Below are 12199 nucleotides of genomic sequence, written 5' to 3'. Positions count from 1 at the left end.
AGATTGTTGGTAAGGCTGCTGAGTGTGGGGACATATTAAATCAGAATGAATTTCTTTCTTTCTTTTTCTTTTCTATTCTTTTTTTTTTTTTTTTTTTTTTGAGGTGGGGTTTTTCTCTAGCCCAGGGTGACCTGGAATTCACTGTATAGTCTCAGGGTGGTTTCAAACTCAAGGTAATCCTTTTATGTCTGCCTCCTGAGTGCTGGGACTAATGGTATGCACCATCATGTGTGGCAAAAAGGATTTATTTCTTAAAGGGGAATTCTACCCTTACTACTTTTTGATTCTGTTGTTTTTTCTTGTGTGTTAACATGAAGAGAAACTTCTCAGTGACCTTCCTAGTAACACACTCCTCTCCCCTTACCTCATGGTTTACCTTTGGCCTTAAAAGATAAGCAGATTCAGACCATTAAGATTCCGTTCTATGCCGGGGCGTGGTGGCGCACGCCTTTAATCCCAGCACTTGGGAGGCAGAGGTAGGAGGATTGCCGTGAGTTTGAGGCCACCCTGAGACTACATAGTGAATTCCAGGTCAGCCTGGGCTAGAGTGAGACCCTACCTCAAAAAACCAAAAAAAAAAAAAAAATCCATTCTACACAAGTCAAATTGGCTGTTATCAAAAAATAAAGAAGGGGGTTCCTGGAGAGATGGGTTAGGGGATAAGGCACTTTCCTGGAAAGTCAAAGGACCCAGGTTTGATTCCCCTGTGCCCATGTGGGTCAGATACATAAGGTAAAGCATGCATCTGTAGTTAGTTAGCAGTAGCTAGAGGCCCTGGTGTGCTCATCCCTCTCTCTCTCTCTCTCTCTCTCTCCCTCTCTCTCCCCGCCCCCTCTCTCTCTCCCCCTAATAAATAAATAAAATAGCACATGGCCAGACATGGTGGTGCACACCTTTAATCTCAGCACTCAGGAGGAAGAGTTAAGAGGATCTCTGTGAGTTTAAGGCCAGTCTGGGACTACATAGTGAATTCCAGGTCAGCCTGGGCTAACATGAGACCCCACCTTGAAAAACAAACAAACAAACAAAAAGCAATGATAGTGAGGATGGTGGAATCCTTATATTCTGTTGGTAGGTAAATAAATTCATCCAGCCACTACAGAAAAAGAGTATGAGTTTCCTTGAAAACTTAGAATTAGAACTACCCTATAACCCAGTTATATCACTCTTGGTTATATACCCAATGAATGCATCAGAATATAATAGAGGTTCTTGCTGTTTGGTATTTTTGTAGCACTACTCTCAATAGCTAAGTATATAGAATTAGCTTAGGTGACCATCAACAGGTGAACAAAGAAAACATAGTATATGTATAATATGGAATATTCATCCATGGGACTGGAGAGATGGCTTATCAGTTAAGCACGTGCCTGTGAAGCCTAAGGACCCAGGTTCAACTCTTCAGGTCCCATGTAAGCCAGATGCACAAGGTGGAGCATGTATCTGGTGGTTGCAGTGGCTAGAGGCCCTGGTGCACCCATTTTCTCTCTTTCTCTCCCTCTCTCTGTCTCTAATAAATAATAATAAAATAAAAAGAATATTCATCTGTGAAAAATGAAATCATGTCATTTTCATAAAAAATACCTGGATCTAGAGCTCATTATGTTTGAGTAAAATGGGAAAAAAAAAAGACTTGGATGTTTTCTGTCAAATGTGAAAACTAGAATTAAAAGGATGACTTGAATACTAGGTAAGAAAATGCATGGCAAGATAGTAGTACGGTGAGGGTGATCACTAAGAAAGCATGATATGGAAATGTCACAGTGGATCCCATTAATCTGAACAAGAACAATTCATATGAATAATTCACAGAATTTTCATATGAATAAGAATTTCATTAATATGAAATAAGAATAGAGGGGCTAGAGAGATTGCTCAGTGGTTAAAGGCACTTGATTGTCAAGTCAGTTAGCCCAGGTTTGATTGCCCAGTACCCACATCAAGCTAGATGCACAGAGTGGCACATGTGTCTGGTGTTTGCTTGTAATGGCAGGAGGCCCGGGCTGTGTCCATTCTTTCTCTCTCTCTCTCTCTCTCTTTAATAATTTATTTTTATTTATTTGAGAGAGAGAGAGAGAGACACTGGCAGACAGAGAGAGACAGAAGAAGGAGGAGGAGCAGGAGGAGGAGGAGAAGGGAGGGAGGGAGGGAGGGAGGGAGGGAGGGAGGGAGGGAGGGAGGGAGGGAGGGAGGGAGAGAATGAGCATGCTGGGGCCTCTAGCCACTGCAAACAAACTCCAGATGCATTTGCCCCTTGTGCATCTGGTTTATGTGGGTCCTGGGGAATCAAACCTGGGTCCTTTAGCTTTTCAGACAAGTACCCTAACTGCTAAGCCCTTCTCCAGTTCTCTCTCTCTTTCTCTCTGCTTCTTTCTTTCTCTTTTAAATAAATAAAATATTAATGGGAAAATATTTAAAAAATAATAAGGAGAAAAGAAAAACACAGTTGGTTTAGATATAAGACCTGTGTTTCAGGATCATAAAGTTGATTTTAGTTAATTTAAGCCAGGCAAAATAATTCTGTATCCTTACCTGTGATGGAGAATGGTACATACCCTGGGACAACTCTTGAGAAGCTTTCAAGAAAAACATCTTCACTGAAGAAAAGAAATGGATGTAGAAGGAAATAGATTTCTTCTGTGTTGAATCTGGTGCAATTCCAGGAACTTAGTAATCATGCTGTGACCACCAGGATGGAGATAACATGCCAAAAATAGCAGGGCCAGAGAATGGACAAAACTGCATCTTCAATGATATCTATGACCTCCAGCTGGAGCTATTGTGCCTTGGAACTTCATCTTTATTTAGCCCTTAAATGTTCATATTGTTTAAACTGGCTTTAGTCTAGTGTGCTGATTTTAATTTTTTAAGTATATTTTATTTATTTGAGAGAGAGAAAGAGGGAGAGGGAGAGAGAGAGAATAGGTATGCCGGGGCCTCTAGCCACTGCAAATGAACTCCAGATGCATGCACCCCCTTGTGCATCTGGTTTATGTGGGTCCTGGAGAATGGAACTGGGATCCTTTGGCTTTGCAGGCAATCGCCTTAACTGCTAAGCCATCTTTCCAGCCCATAATATGCTGTTTTTATTAAGAGCATTTTAGCAGCTATCAGAGAGAAAAACCAATGAAATTTTCACCTATTAGTAAAAGGAGTTATATACTACATCTAGAGCAGTGATTTTCAAATTTTGATGTGCTTGTGAATCACATAATCACCTGGTATGGTAGTTTGAATGGATGTCCCCCAGAAGATACAGGGGTTTTATTCAAACTTGTAATTTAGATCTGTAGCTGCCTGGCTGGAGGAGGTGTCACTATGGGCAGATCCTAGGGTCCAGTCCTAAAGTTGATCAATATTCCAATCCAAGACATACAAAGTGCTGGAGCTTTGTCTGGAGTTCCTGAAGTATGCTTGGTTGTGTGTTTGTGGATGCTTTTCTCTCTTCCTGGACCTGTGAAAGTAGGCCAGCTTCTTCTGCCATTATGGAACTTCCCCTCCATCTGTAAGCTTCAAATAAACTTCCTTCCTCCTATAAACTGTGCCTGGTTTGGAAGTTCATTCTAGTGACCTGAGGCTGTCTACTAAACTGGGTGATTTATTTAAATGCATTTTCATACTTATGTACCAGGGGAGATACCATGAGCATGACAGACTGGGAGAGAATGAGTGCGCCAGGACCTCTAACCCACTGCAAACAAACTCACGTGCATCTGGCTTTATGTGGGTACTGGGGAATCAAACTTGGGTCATTAGGCTTTGCTGGCAAGCACCTTAACTGCTTTGTCTTTTTTATACAGTCCAAACTCTCCAGCACATGGAAATGGTGCCTCCCACATTTAGTGTGCAATCTCCCCAGACTCATTGTAGGTAATTTTATTTTTTGTGGGTTTTTTTTGTTGTTGATTTTTTGCTGTTGTTGTTGATTGTTTTTTGTTTGTTGAGGTAGGGTCTTACTCTAACCCAGGCTGACAGGGAATTCACTATGTACTCTTAGGGTGGCCTTGAACTCATGGTGATCCTCCTACCTTTGTCTCCTGAGTGCTGGGATTAAAGGCGTGCACCACCACGCCCATTGAAGGTAATTTTAAGCACAAAAATAGCCTGCAAAATAAATGTAAGAAAACTCAACCAAATTCTGATTTTTCACCTAATTACTACTTTGACTTTAGAGAGAAATAATAAATACATACCACTTTCCAAAATATTTTATTTGGTTACATTTGTTTGGCTGGCTCCTTAAAAACGTATACCTAGTTATCCATTAGTAGCTTCGCCCTGGTTTTCTGGGTAGGAAAGCATGGAACATTGTTCATTTATAGTAGTATTTTTTAAAAATGTATTTACTTATATGAGACAGAGAGAAGGAGAGGCAGATAGAGAGAGTTGGGCATACTATGGCCTTCAGCCAGTGCAATAAGAACTCCAGATGTGCCACCTTGCACATCTGGCTTATATGGGTACTGGGGAATTGAACCTGAGTCCTTAAGCTTTACAAGCAAGCACCTTAAGCCATCTCTCCAGGCCCAAAGTATTCTTTTAACTTGGAAAAATGGAATGGCATCTTTGAGTCCTTCTGTGTTCCTGGGGGAAAATTCTGACTTATAGCAGTAGATAATTTACGATTTGCTTGTAAACTTACATAGCACTTATTATTTACACAAAATTCATGTATTTGATTGTTAACAACAACAAAATAATAGTTAATACTTTTCATCCCAAATCTGAGAGTCAGCACTGACAGCACTTAAGATAATGTCCATTTAAGTTCACAGTTGGATGCTGGTCCTCTGAGTAAGAATGCAATAATCCACTAAAGTTATAGGTGGTCATTTCATGGAACAAACCCCCAGGTACACAGTGTCTTCTCATTATTTTAAGACTAAGTTATGGTGTCCTCAGCCTAGATTCAGCTACTAGAAGAATTGATTGTGAAACTAGCTAGTTGTAAGTCAACAACTTCACCCACAGAGTTCTCCTACAAGGTACACCTGAGCTGCTGTGAATAGCCATGGCTACACCCTTTCTCTTTGCTACACCTCACTCTAGCAATGATTCATCTGTTTACCACCTATGCCACTTTGCCATTTCAAGAACATTAACGCAATTCTGCAGTTATGCAACCATTTCAGATTGTTTTTCAAGACAGCACCTTGCTACCTACCCAAGGCGGCCTTCAACTCATCATCCTCCTGTCTCAGCTTCTTGAGTGCTGGGCAATGTGTTCCTTTACACCTGGCTCATGAAGTTTCAGAAAGGAACAAAGACTATGTTGGCAAGTGGGCTAAATTCACTCATGTTATATTTTGGCAAAGCATCACTCTGCGTTCTGCACCTGTTCTGAAAATATGAGTGAGTCTTAATTCAAAAGGTAATTGGACTAAGTTGTCAGGCAGAGGCAATTTCAAGACAATGTAACACCCAGAGTGTGGCATGGGTACTGTCTGGGTTTTTTGTTTGTTTGTTTTAACTCAGAATAATTTCCTTGAGATTCATCTGTTGGTTTTGCTCTTCTGGGAAACTGCTCATTATCTTTCATTACGCACTTGCTGAAAAACATTCAGATTGTTTTCAACTCTTGGTTTTCATTTTTTTTTTTTCTGAGGTAGGGTGTCACAGTAGCTCAGGCTGATCTGGAATTCACTATGGAGTCTTAGGGTGGCCTTGAACTCACGGTTATCCTCCTACCTCTGCCTGCTGAGTGCTGGGATTAAAGGCGTGCACCACCACGCCCAGCTTCAATTCCTGGTTTTACATTTGCTAAATGGATACAACTGTAGTGACCTTGTATGTGTAGATTTTTGTGTATATGTGTGTTTTCTTTTCTCTGCAATGAACATATAAAGGTACAACTGCAGGGCTATATTGTGTGTTCAGTTCTGTAAGAAATCATGGAACAGTTCTGTATTAACGGTGGAGGAACATAGATCTCGCCCCTTTCCCACCTGTGGTTCTGAAGAATAATTCAACATTTTGAAATAAAGAGGGGATGGCTAAATTGCCTGAGCCTTTGAGTAGAAGGTCATAATGAATCCCAGACTTTCACTGAGTCTTGCTGCTCATCTGCAAATGATGAATGTTTCATGCAGCTTGTAGATGGAGGTGTTCTGTCTCACCACACATGGAAGCTAGCAGCCTGAGCACAGCTGCTCTAGGCTCTTGCAGAGCAACTCAATCATTCGCTTTGTCAGTAACCACGAAGCAAGGAGCTTTAAGGGCTTAAGTAACAGCTCTTTGGAATAACCGAAGAAAACATGACTACGTTTTGGATATTCTTTTTTTTGTTGTTGTTTATTTATTTATTTGAGAGTGACAGAGAGGAGGAGGAGAGAGAGAGAGAGAGAAATAATGGGCACGCCAGGGCTTCCAGCCACTGCAAACGAATTCCAGACGCGTGCGCCCCCTTGTGCATCTGGCTAACGTGGGACCTGGGGAACCGAGCCTTGAACCAGGGTCCTTAGGCTTCACAGGCAAGTGCTTAACCGCTAAGCCATCTCTCCAGCCCCGTTTTGGATATTCTTGAAGATGCACTGACGACCTGATGAAAACATAGCAAAGCCTCCGGCCAGGTGTGACGACTCACACCAATAATCCCAGCATATGGAAGGCTGAGGTAAGAGGACAGCTGTGAGTTCCAGGCTATTCTGGGGGTGCAGTATGAGTTCCAGGTCAGCCTGGCCTAGGAGGAGACCCTACCTCAAACAAACGAAAAACAAACAAACACCCCAAAGCAAAATCAAAGGAGCAAACCAAAATTTAAGGTGAATGCAAGAACTTCTTTTCAGATGTTCTAAAGGTTTTTTTTTTTTTAAATGCCGAATATGTGTGGTGGTGCACGCCTTTGATTCCAGCACTTGGAAGGTCCAGGTAGGAGGATTGCTGAGAGGTCACTCTGAGACTACAGAATGAATTCCAGATCAACCTGGGCTAGAGCGAGATCTTACTTCAAAACACAAACAAAACAAGCCGGCCGTAGTAACGCCCGTTTTTAATCCCAGCACCCGGGAGGCAGAGGTAATTCGAGGCCAGCCTGAGACTACAGAGAGCATTCCAGGTTAGCCTGGGCTAGAGTGAGACCCTGCCTCCAAAAACAAAGACAAAAACTACAAAAAAACGAAACAAAACAAGAACAAAACAAAAATAACAAATTCATCAAACTCGAAGTTCACCAGTCCCGCAGCAGCAGACTCACAGCCCAGCTCACGCGACTGTTCGACAGCGCCAGCTGTGCAAGCCCCGCCCCCAGCCCGGAGCCCCGCCCCCGCTCCCGACCGGGCCCGCAGCCCCGCCCCCGGAAGCGTCGTTGTACGTCAGCGCGTCGTCGCCGGAGTCCGGCAGCAAATGAGCGCAGGCTGGCTGGCGCGTGCGCAAGTGCGCGCGCGTCCCGGGCGTCCCGTAGAGCTGGCGGAGCGGAGCGCGAATGGAGGCCTGAGGGCGGCGAGGGCGGTGAGGGCGGGGCGCACCGCGAGTGGGCGGCATGGCCGTGGCGGGCGCCGTCTAGAGGAAGGCCGGGCCGCCACCAGCACGCTCTCAGTCGCGGCGAGACGCCAGCGGGCCAGGCCGAGGGCCGCGGCGGCGATGCAGCGACGGCGGCGCGCTCAGCCACCCGCCTCCCGGCTGCCCGAGGGCGTGGGCGGGCGCGGCGGCGAGGAGGTGGAGGTGGAGGTGCAGTTCTCCGCCGGGCGTTTGGGCTCGGCGGCCGCGGGCGCCGCGCGCAGTACCGACGAGGACGAGGAGCGGCTGGAGCGCGAGCACTTCTGGAAGATCATCAACGCTTTCCGCTACTACGGGTGGGTGAGGAGCCCGGGCTCCATCCTCCCGCGGGCGCGCTCCCAAGTTTGTCGAGCCAGGGAAAGGGGCGAAGTGGGCGCTGGGCGTCCGTGGCACGGGCTATCTCCGTCTCCTAGCCCCGGCTCACCTGCGCGTGGGATACCGTAGCACGAATACCCATCCCCGAGCTGGCCGCTCCTGGGAGGACAGATTGCCACCTCGGCTCCTGGGGACGAACATGTGCTTCTGTTCTGACCGGTGCCTGCCGCGCGGTGACGGTTCTAACCCTGGAGGACGGAGGGCAGGGGGGACCCCGGTAGTCCACCATGTGCTAATTATAATTAGTAGGGGACATGCGAGAAGGCACAGCCAGAGACAGCCTCCTTATCTTTCCATTCTGCGAATAAGGTCTCGATTTCCCATCGTGAGCCAGGCAAGGTGGCAGGACCTATGACTATGTTCCTGGTTAAACTTTCTGACTTTGTTACTCAGAGTACGTGGTCACATAGCCTAATCACGAAAATGTAACTGCAGATCTGAAAGTGTTACAACAAGTGGATTATCGGGTAACGATAACGCGTTTGTTCTTGTAAGTGATTGCACAGGCCCTCCTCACAGTAGCTGTTTGCTGAGTCTTCAGTTGAAATCAGAGACGGACGTGGACTCTTATGCAGTAGTTCAAACTGGGCCTGGCAGTGCCGTACCATAACTTTTTAAGATGAAGTTCATCTCGTTTGTATTATACTTGTTTATGTATTTATTTATTTATGTTAATGTGTTGCTTGGCTCTGACCTCGTCAAGGACTGAACTTTGTTTTTATGTTACAGCGCTTGCCAAATGTTGAAGGTCTATTTTTATCAAATACAGTAACAAAGAAATAAGTTCACAAATATGCCTGTCAGTTTTTAGCTGATGGTTACATTACTTTGTTAACTGTTGAATTCAGAAGTTTGCTCAATGAAAGTTTAAAAATTATTTAGTATCTGATCACATTTGTGACAAGATAGGATGGTCAGCAGGATGGAACCCAGGACTTCAGACTTACAAATTACATGCTTTTACCATTGATCTACAGTTCAAGCCTCATGACAAACATTTCTTAAGATGGAAGATGTTGGTGGAATAATTTTCTAATTAAACAAGGGCATTAATGAGTCTGGCACATTTTACTGTTGAAATACCTAGAAAAAATACTGGGAAATGCCTTGGGAATATAGTAGAGTCAGTTAATGTGTCAGTTGTACCCAGTTCTAATGTATTGGGAGCAAGTTAAAATTTACTATTAGGGAGATGGGTTTGGTGACCCACACCATTAGTCCCAAGTAGAGAGGCTGAGGTATGAGGATCACTATGAATTCAAGGTCAGCCTGAAGCTACAGTGTGAGTTCTAGGTCAGCCTGTGCTAGAGTAACCTTGCTTCAAAAATAAAAGCTATGAAAACAACATACATAAAATTTACAGTTTGCTTTTAGGTACTAGATGGGCCTGTAAAGGGGAGATGCTTTGATCTGGAACTAGTCTCTAGTATTGCAGTACAGAAGAAGATGCTGGGTGCATGTACTGGTGGTGTGATGATGATTTCTCTATACTTTTATTTCTCTTTACCAGGGTAATGTGAGATTGAGGAAAATTTTCATTCAAAAAAAAAAATCTTTTTAGAAGTGGGTTGAGTAGATACTGAGGGTGAATTTTAAAAAGGGTGCTGGAGAGATGGCTTGGTGGTTAAGGCACTTACTGGCAAAGCCTAAGGACTCAAGTTTGATTCCCTAGTACCCATGTAAAGCCAGATGTACAACGTGGCACATGTGTCTGGAGTTCATTTGCAGTGGCTTGAGGCTTTGGTGCACCCATTCTTTCTGCCTGCCTCTTTTCTCTCTCGTTCTCAAATGTGAGTAAGTGAGAGAGAGAGAGAGAGAGAGAGAGAGAGAGAGAGAGTGTGTGTGTGTGTGTGTGTGTGTGTGTAGGTAGGTGTGGGGGGAGTCCACTTCCTTTTTGCATATACTGTCTAAATGCAACACTTAGAATCCGTGGATGGAAAATAGTATATCAAAACTATGCTGTTAAGCCTGGAGAGATATCTCAGTAGTTAAGAGCACTTGCTTTCAAAACCTGATTATGTGAATTCAGTTCCTTAGTACCAATGTTAAGCCAGATGAACAAAGTGGTGTATGTATCCGGAGTTTGTAGTGGCAGGAGGCCCTGTCTTGCCCATTCTTTCATTTTTTTTTTCTTGTCCTCTCCTTGCAAATAAAATGTTTTAAAAATATATTTTATTTATTTATTTACCAGAGAGAGGGAAAGAGGGAGAGGGGTAGGGGCAGAGAGAATGGGTGTGCCAGGGCCTCAGCCACTACAAACAAACTCTAGGTGCCTGCACCCCCTTGTGCATCTGGCATATGTGGGTCCTGGAGAATTGAACTGGGATCTTTTGGCTTGGCAGGCAAACATCTTAAACATTAAGGCATCTCTCCAGCCCCCCCCTTTTTTTTTTTTGGTTTTTCAGGTAGAGTCATTTTTCAGGCTGACCTGGAGTTCACTATGTAGTGTCAGGGTGGCCTGGAACTCACAGTGATCCTCCTACCTCTGCCTCCCGAGTGCTGGGACTAAAGGCATACGCCACCACACCTGGCCTCTCCAGCCCTATTTTTTTTTTAATTTTAATTTATTTTGTTTATATATAAATTTGAGAGCAACAGACACAGAAAGTGGCAGATAGAATGAGAGAATGGGCATGCCAGGGCTTCCAGCCACTGCAAACGAACTCCAGACGCGTGCGCCCCCTTGTGCATCTGGCTAACGTGGGTCCTGGGGAATTGAGCCTCGAACCGGAGTCCTTAGGCTTCACAGGCAAGCACTTAACTGCTAAGCCATCTCCCCAGCCCCAGCCCTATTTTTTTAAATTTTGTTTATTTTTACTTATTTATTTGACAGCAACAGACAGAGAGAGAAAGAGACAGGTGAGAGATAGAATGGGCACACCAGGGCCTCCAGCCACTGCAAATGAACTCCAGACGTGTGCGGCCCCTTGTGCATCTGGCTAACGTGGGTCCTGGGGAATCGAGCCTCGAACCGGGGTCCTTGGGCTTCACAGGCAAGCGCTTAACTGCTAAGCCATCTCTCCAGCCCCCCAGCCCTATTTTTTAATGTATACTTTTGGGCTGGAGAGATGGCTTAGTGGTTAAGGTGCTTGCCTGCAAAGCCTAAGGACCCATGTTCAACAACCCAGATCCCACATAAGCCAGACGAACAAGGTTGCACATGCACACAAGGTGGCGCATGCATGTTTGGTGTTTGATTGCAGTGGACGGATGCCCTGGTGTGCCAATACACACACACTGTTTCTTTCTCTCTCATAAAAAAGGACAATCTGCTGGGCATTTGTGAAACATCCTCTCAAAGCAAAGTTTCTTTAAAAGACCTGGTAGCAACCTTTGTCAAGCTTTGAGGGCCAGGCAGGGTCCTTATCTGCAAACAAGCATTGTGTTCAGCAAAGAGCCCTGTGACGCTGTTCCTTAAAGGCTGTAAAGTGAACAAATAGCCACTGGGCTATAGCTTAGCATTTCCAGAATAGAAAAGTAGGCTCTGATTTATAGTAGCATAGTAAGGATGAGTCATCTCAACTTTGGTAAATCATCACATTTCCTCTTTTCTGTCCCTTCCACCTTCCCCTCTCTTCCAATCTGTGTGTGTGTGGTGGTTGCAGGGATTACAACCAAGGTCCCTCAACAGGTATTCTACCACTGAGCTACCCTCAGCCTAGTTTCCCTGGCTGTATGCTCCTTGCAGTTTTGCATACTGCTAGTTCACCAGCAGTGAAGAAATATGATGCCTTTAATCTTACTCTGTGCTGTTACCTCATCAGTCTTGTTGGTAAGGACAGCACACTCACCTCAACTCCCTTGCTGCAGTAGTAATAAATAGTCTTCTCTGAGAACCAAAAGGGCTACTTTGAAATTGCAGTAGAACAGCTGTACATTGTGTTTGTTGAAAGACAGCGATTCAGAAGTGGCAGAGGTGAAATGGTACTTTGCAGGAATTCATGTCATTACAAGTACAGGTGGAGTGGGGAGAGGAGTCAGGTTGGGGACAGCTTGCAGCCAGGAGCAGTGTTCTTAGGCAGCAAACCTCTGTAATGGTAGACATAATGGGTCCATGGTAAAACAAGAGGTGGGATGATTTGCAGATGATTTTGTGAGGTGGAATCAAAAGGTATCCTTGGATTGTTGATCAGTATTCACTACCTAGGGGCACATGCTGAAATCTGTTTGATTATTTTGGTTTTGAGATTTGTGGTGTGGGAAGGTGGTTGTGGGGCATCCCCTGCCCAGGGATACCAGCAGGAAAGTTCTGTAAGAACAGACCTGTGCAACTTTAAATAAGAATATAAATTGCTGAGTTGATACCATCTTTCTGAAAATCATTATCTGC

General features: G+C 44.6%; 1 protein-coding gene across 1 annotated transcript in view; it reads left to right on the top strand.

The window, feature by feature from the left end:
• The first annotated feature begins 7578 nt into the window (after positions 1-7578).
• Carnmt1 (carnosine N-methyltransferase 1) overlaps positions 7579-12199 on the top strand; it is a 50540-nt gene continuing 45919 nt past the window's right edge. Inside the window, exon 1 of the mRNA XM_004653100.3 lies at positions 7579-7790. Coding sequence (XP_004653157.2) covers positions 7579-7790 — 212 coding nt within the window. The remainder of the gene's footprint in view (positions 7791-12199) is intronic.

The sequence above is a fragment of the Jaculus jaculus genome, chromosome 1, assembly GCF_020740685.1.
Source record: "Jaculus jaculus isolate mJacJac1 chromosome 1, mJacJac1.mat.Y.cur, whole genome shotgun sequence".
NCBI lineage: Eukaryota > Metazoa > Chordata > Mammalia > Rodentia > Dipodidae > Jaculus > Jaculus jaculus.
This window is presented reverse-complemented; position numbering and strand designations above follow the sequence as displayed.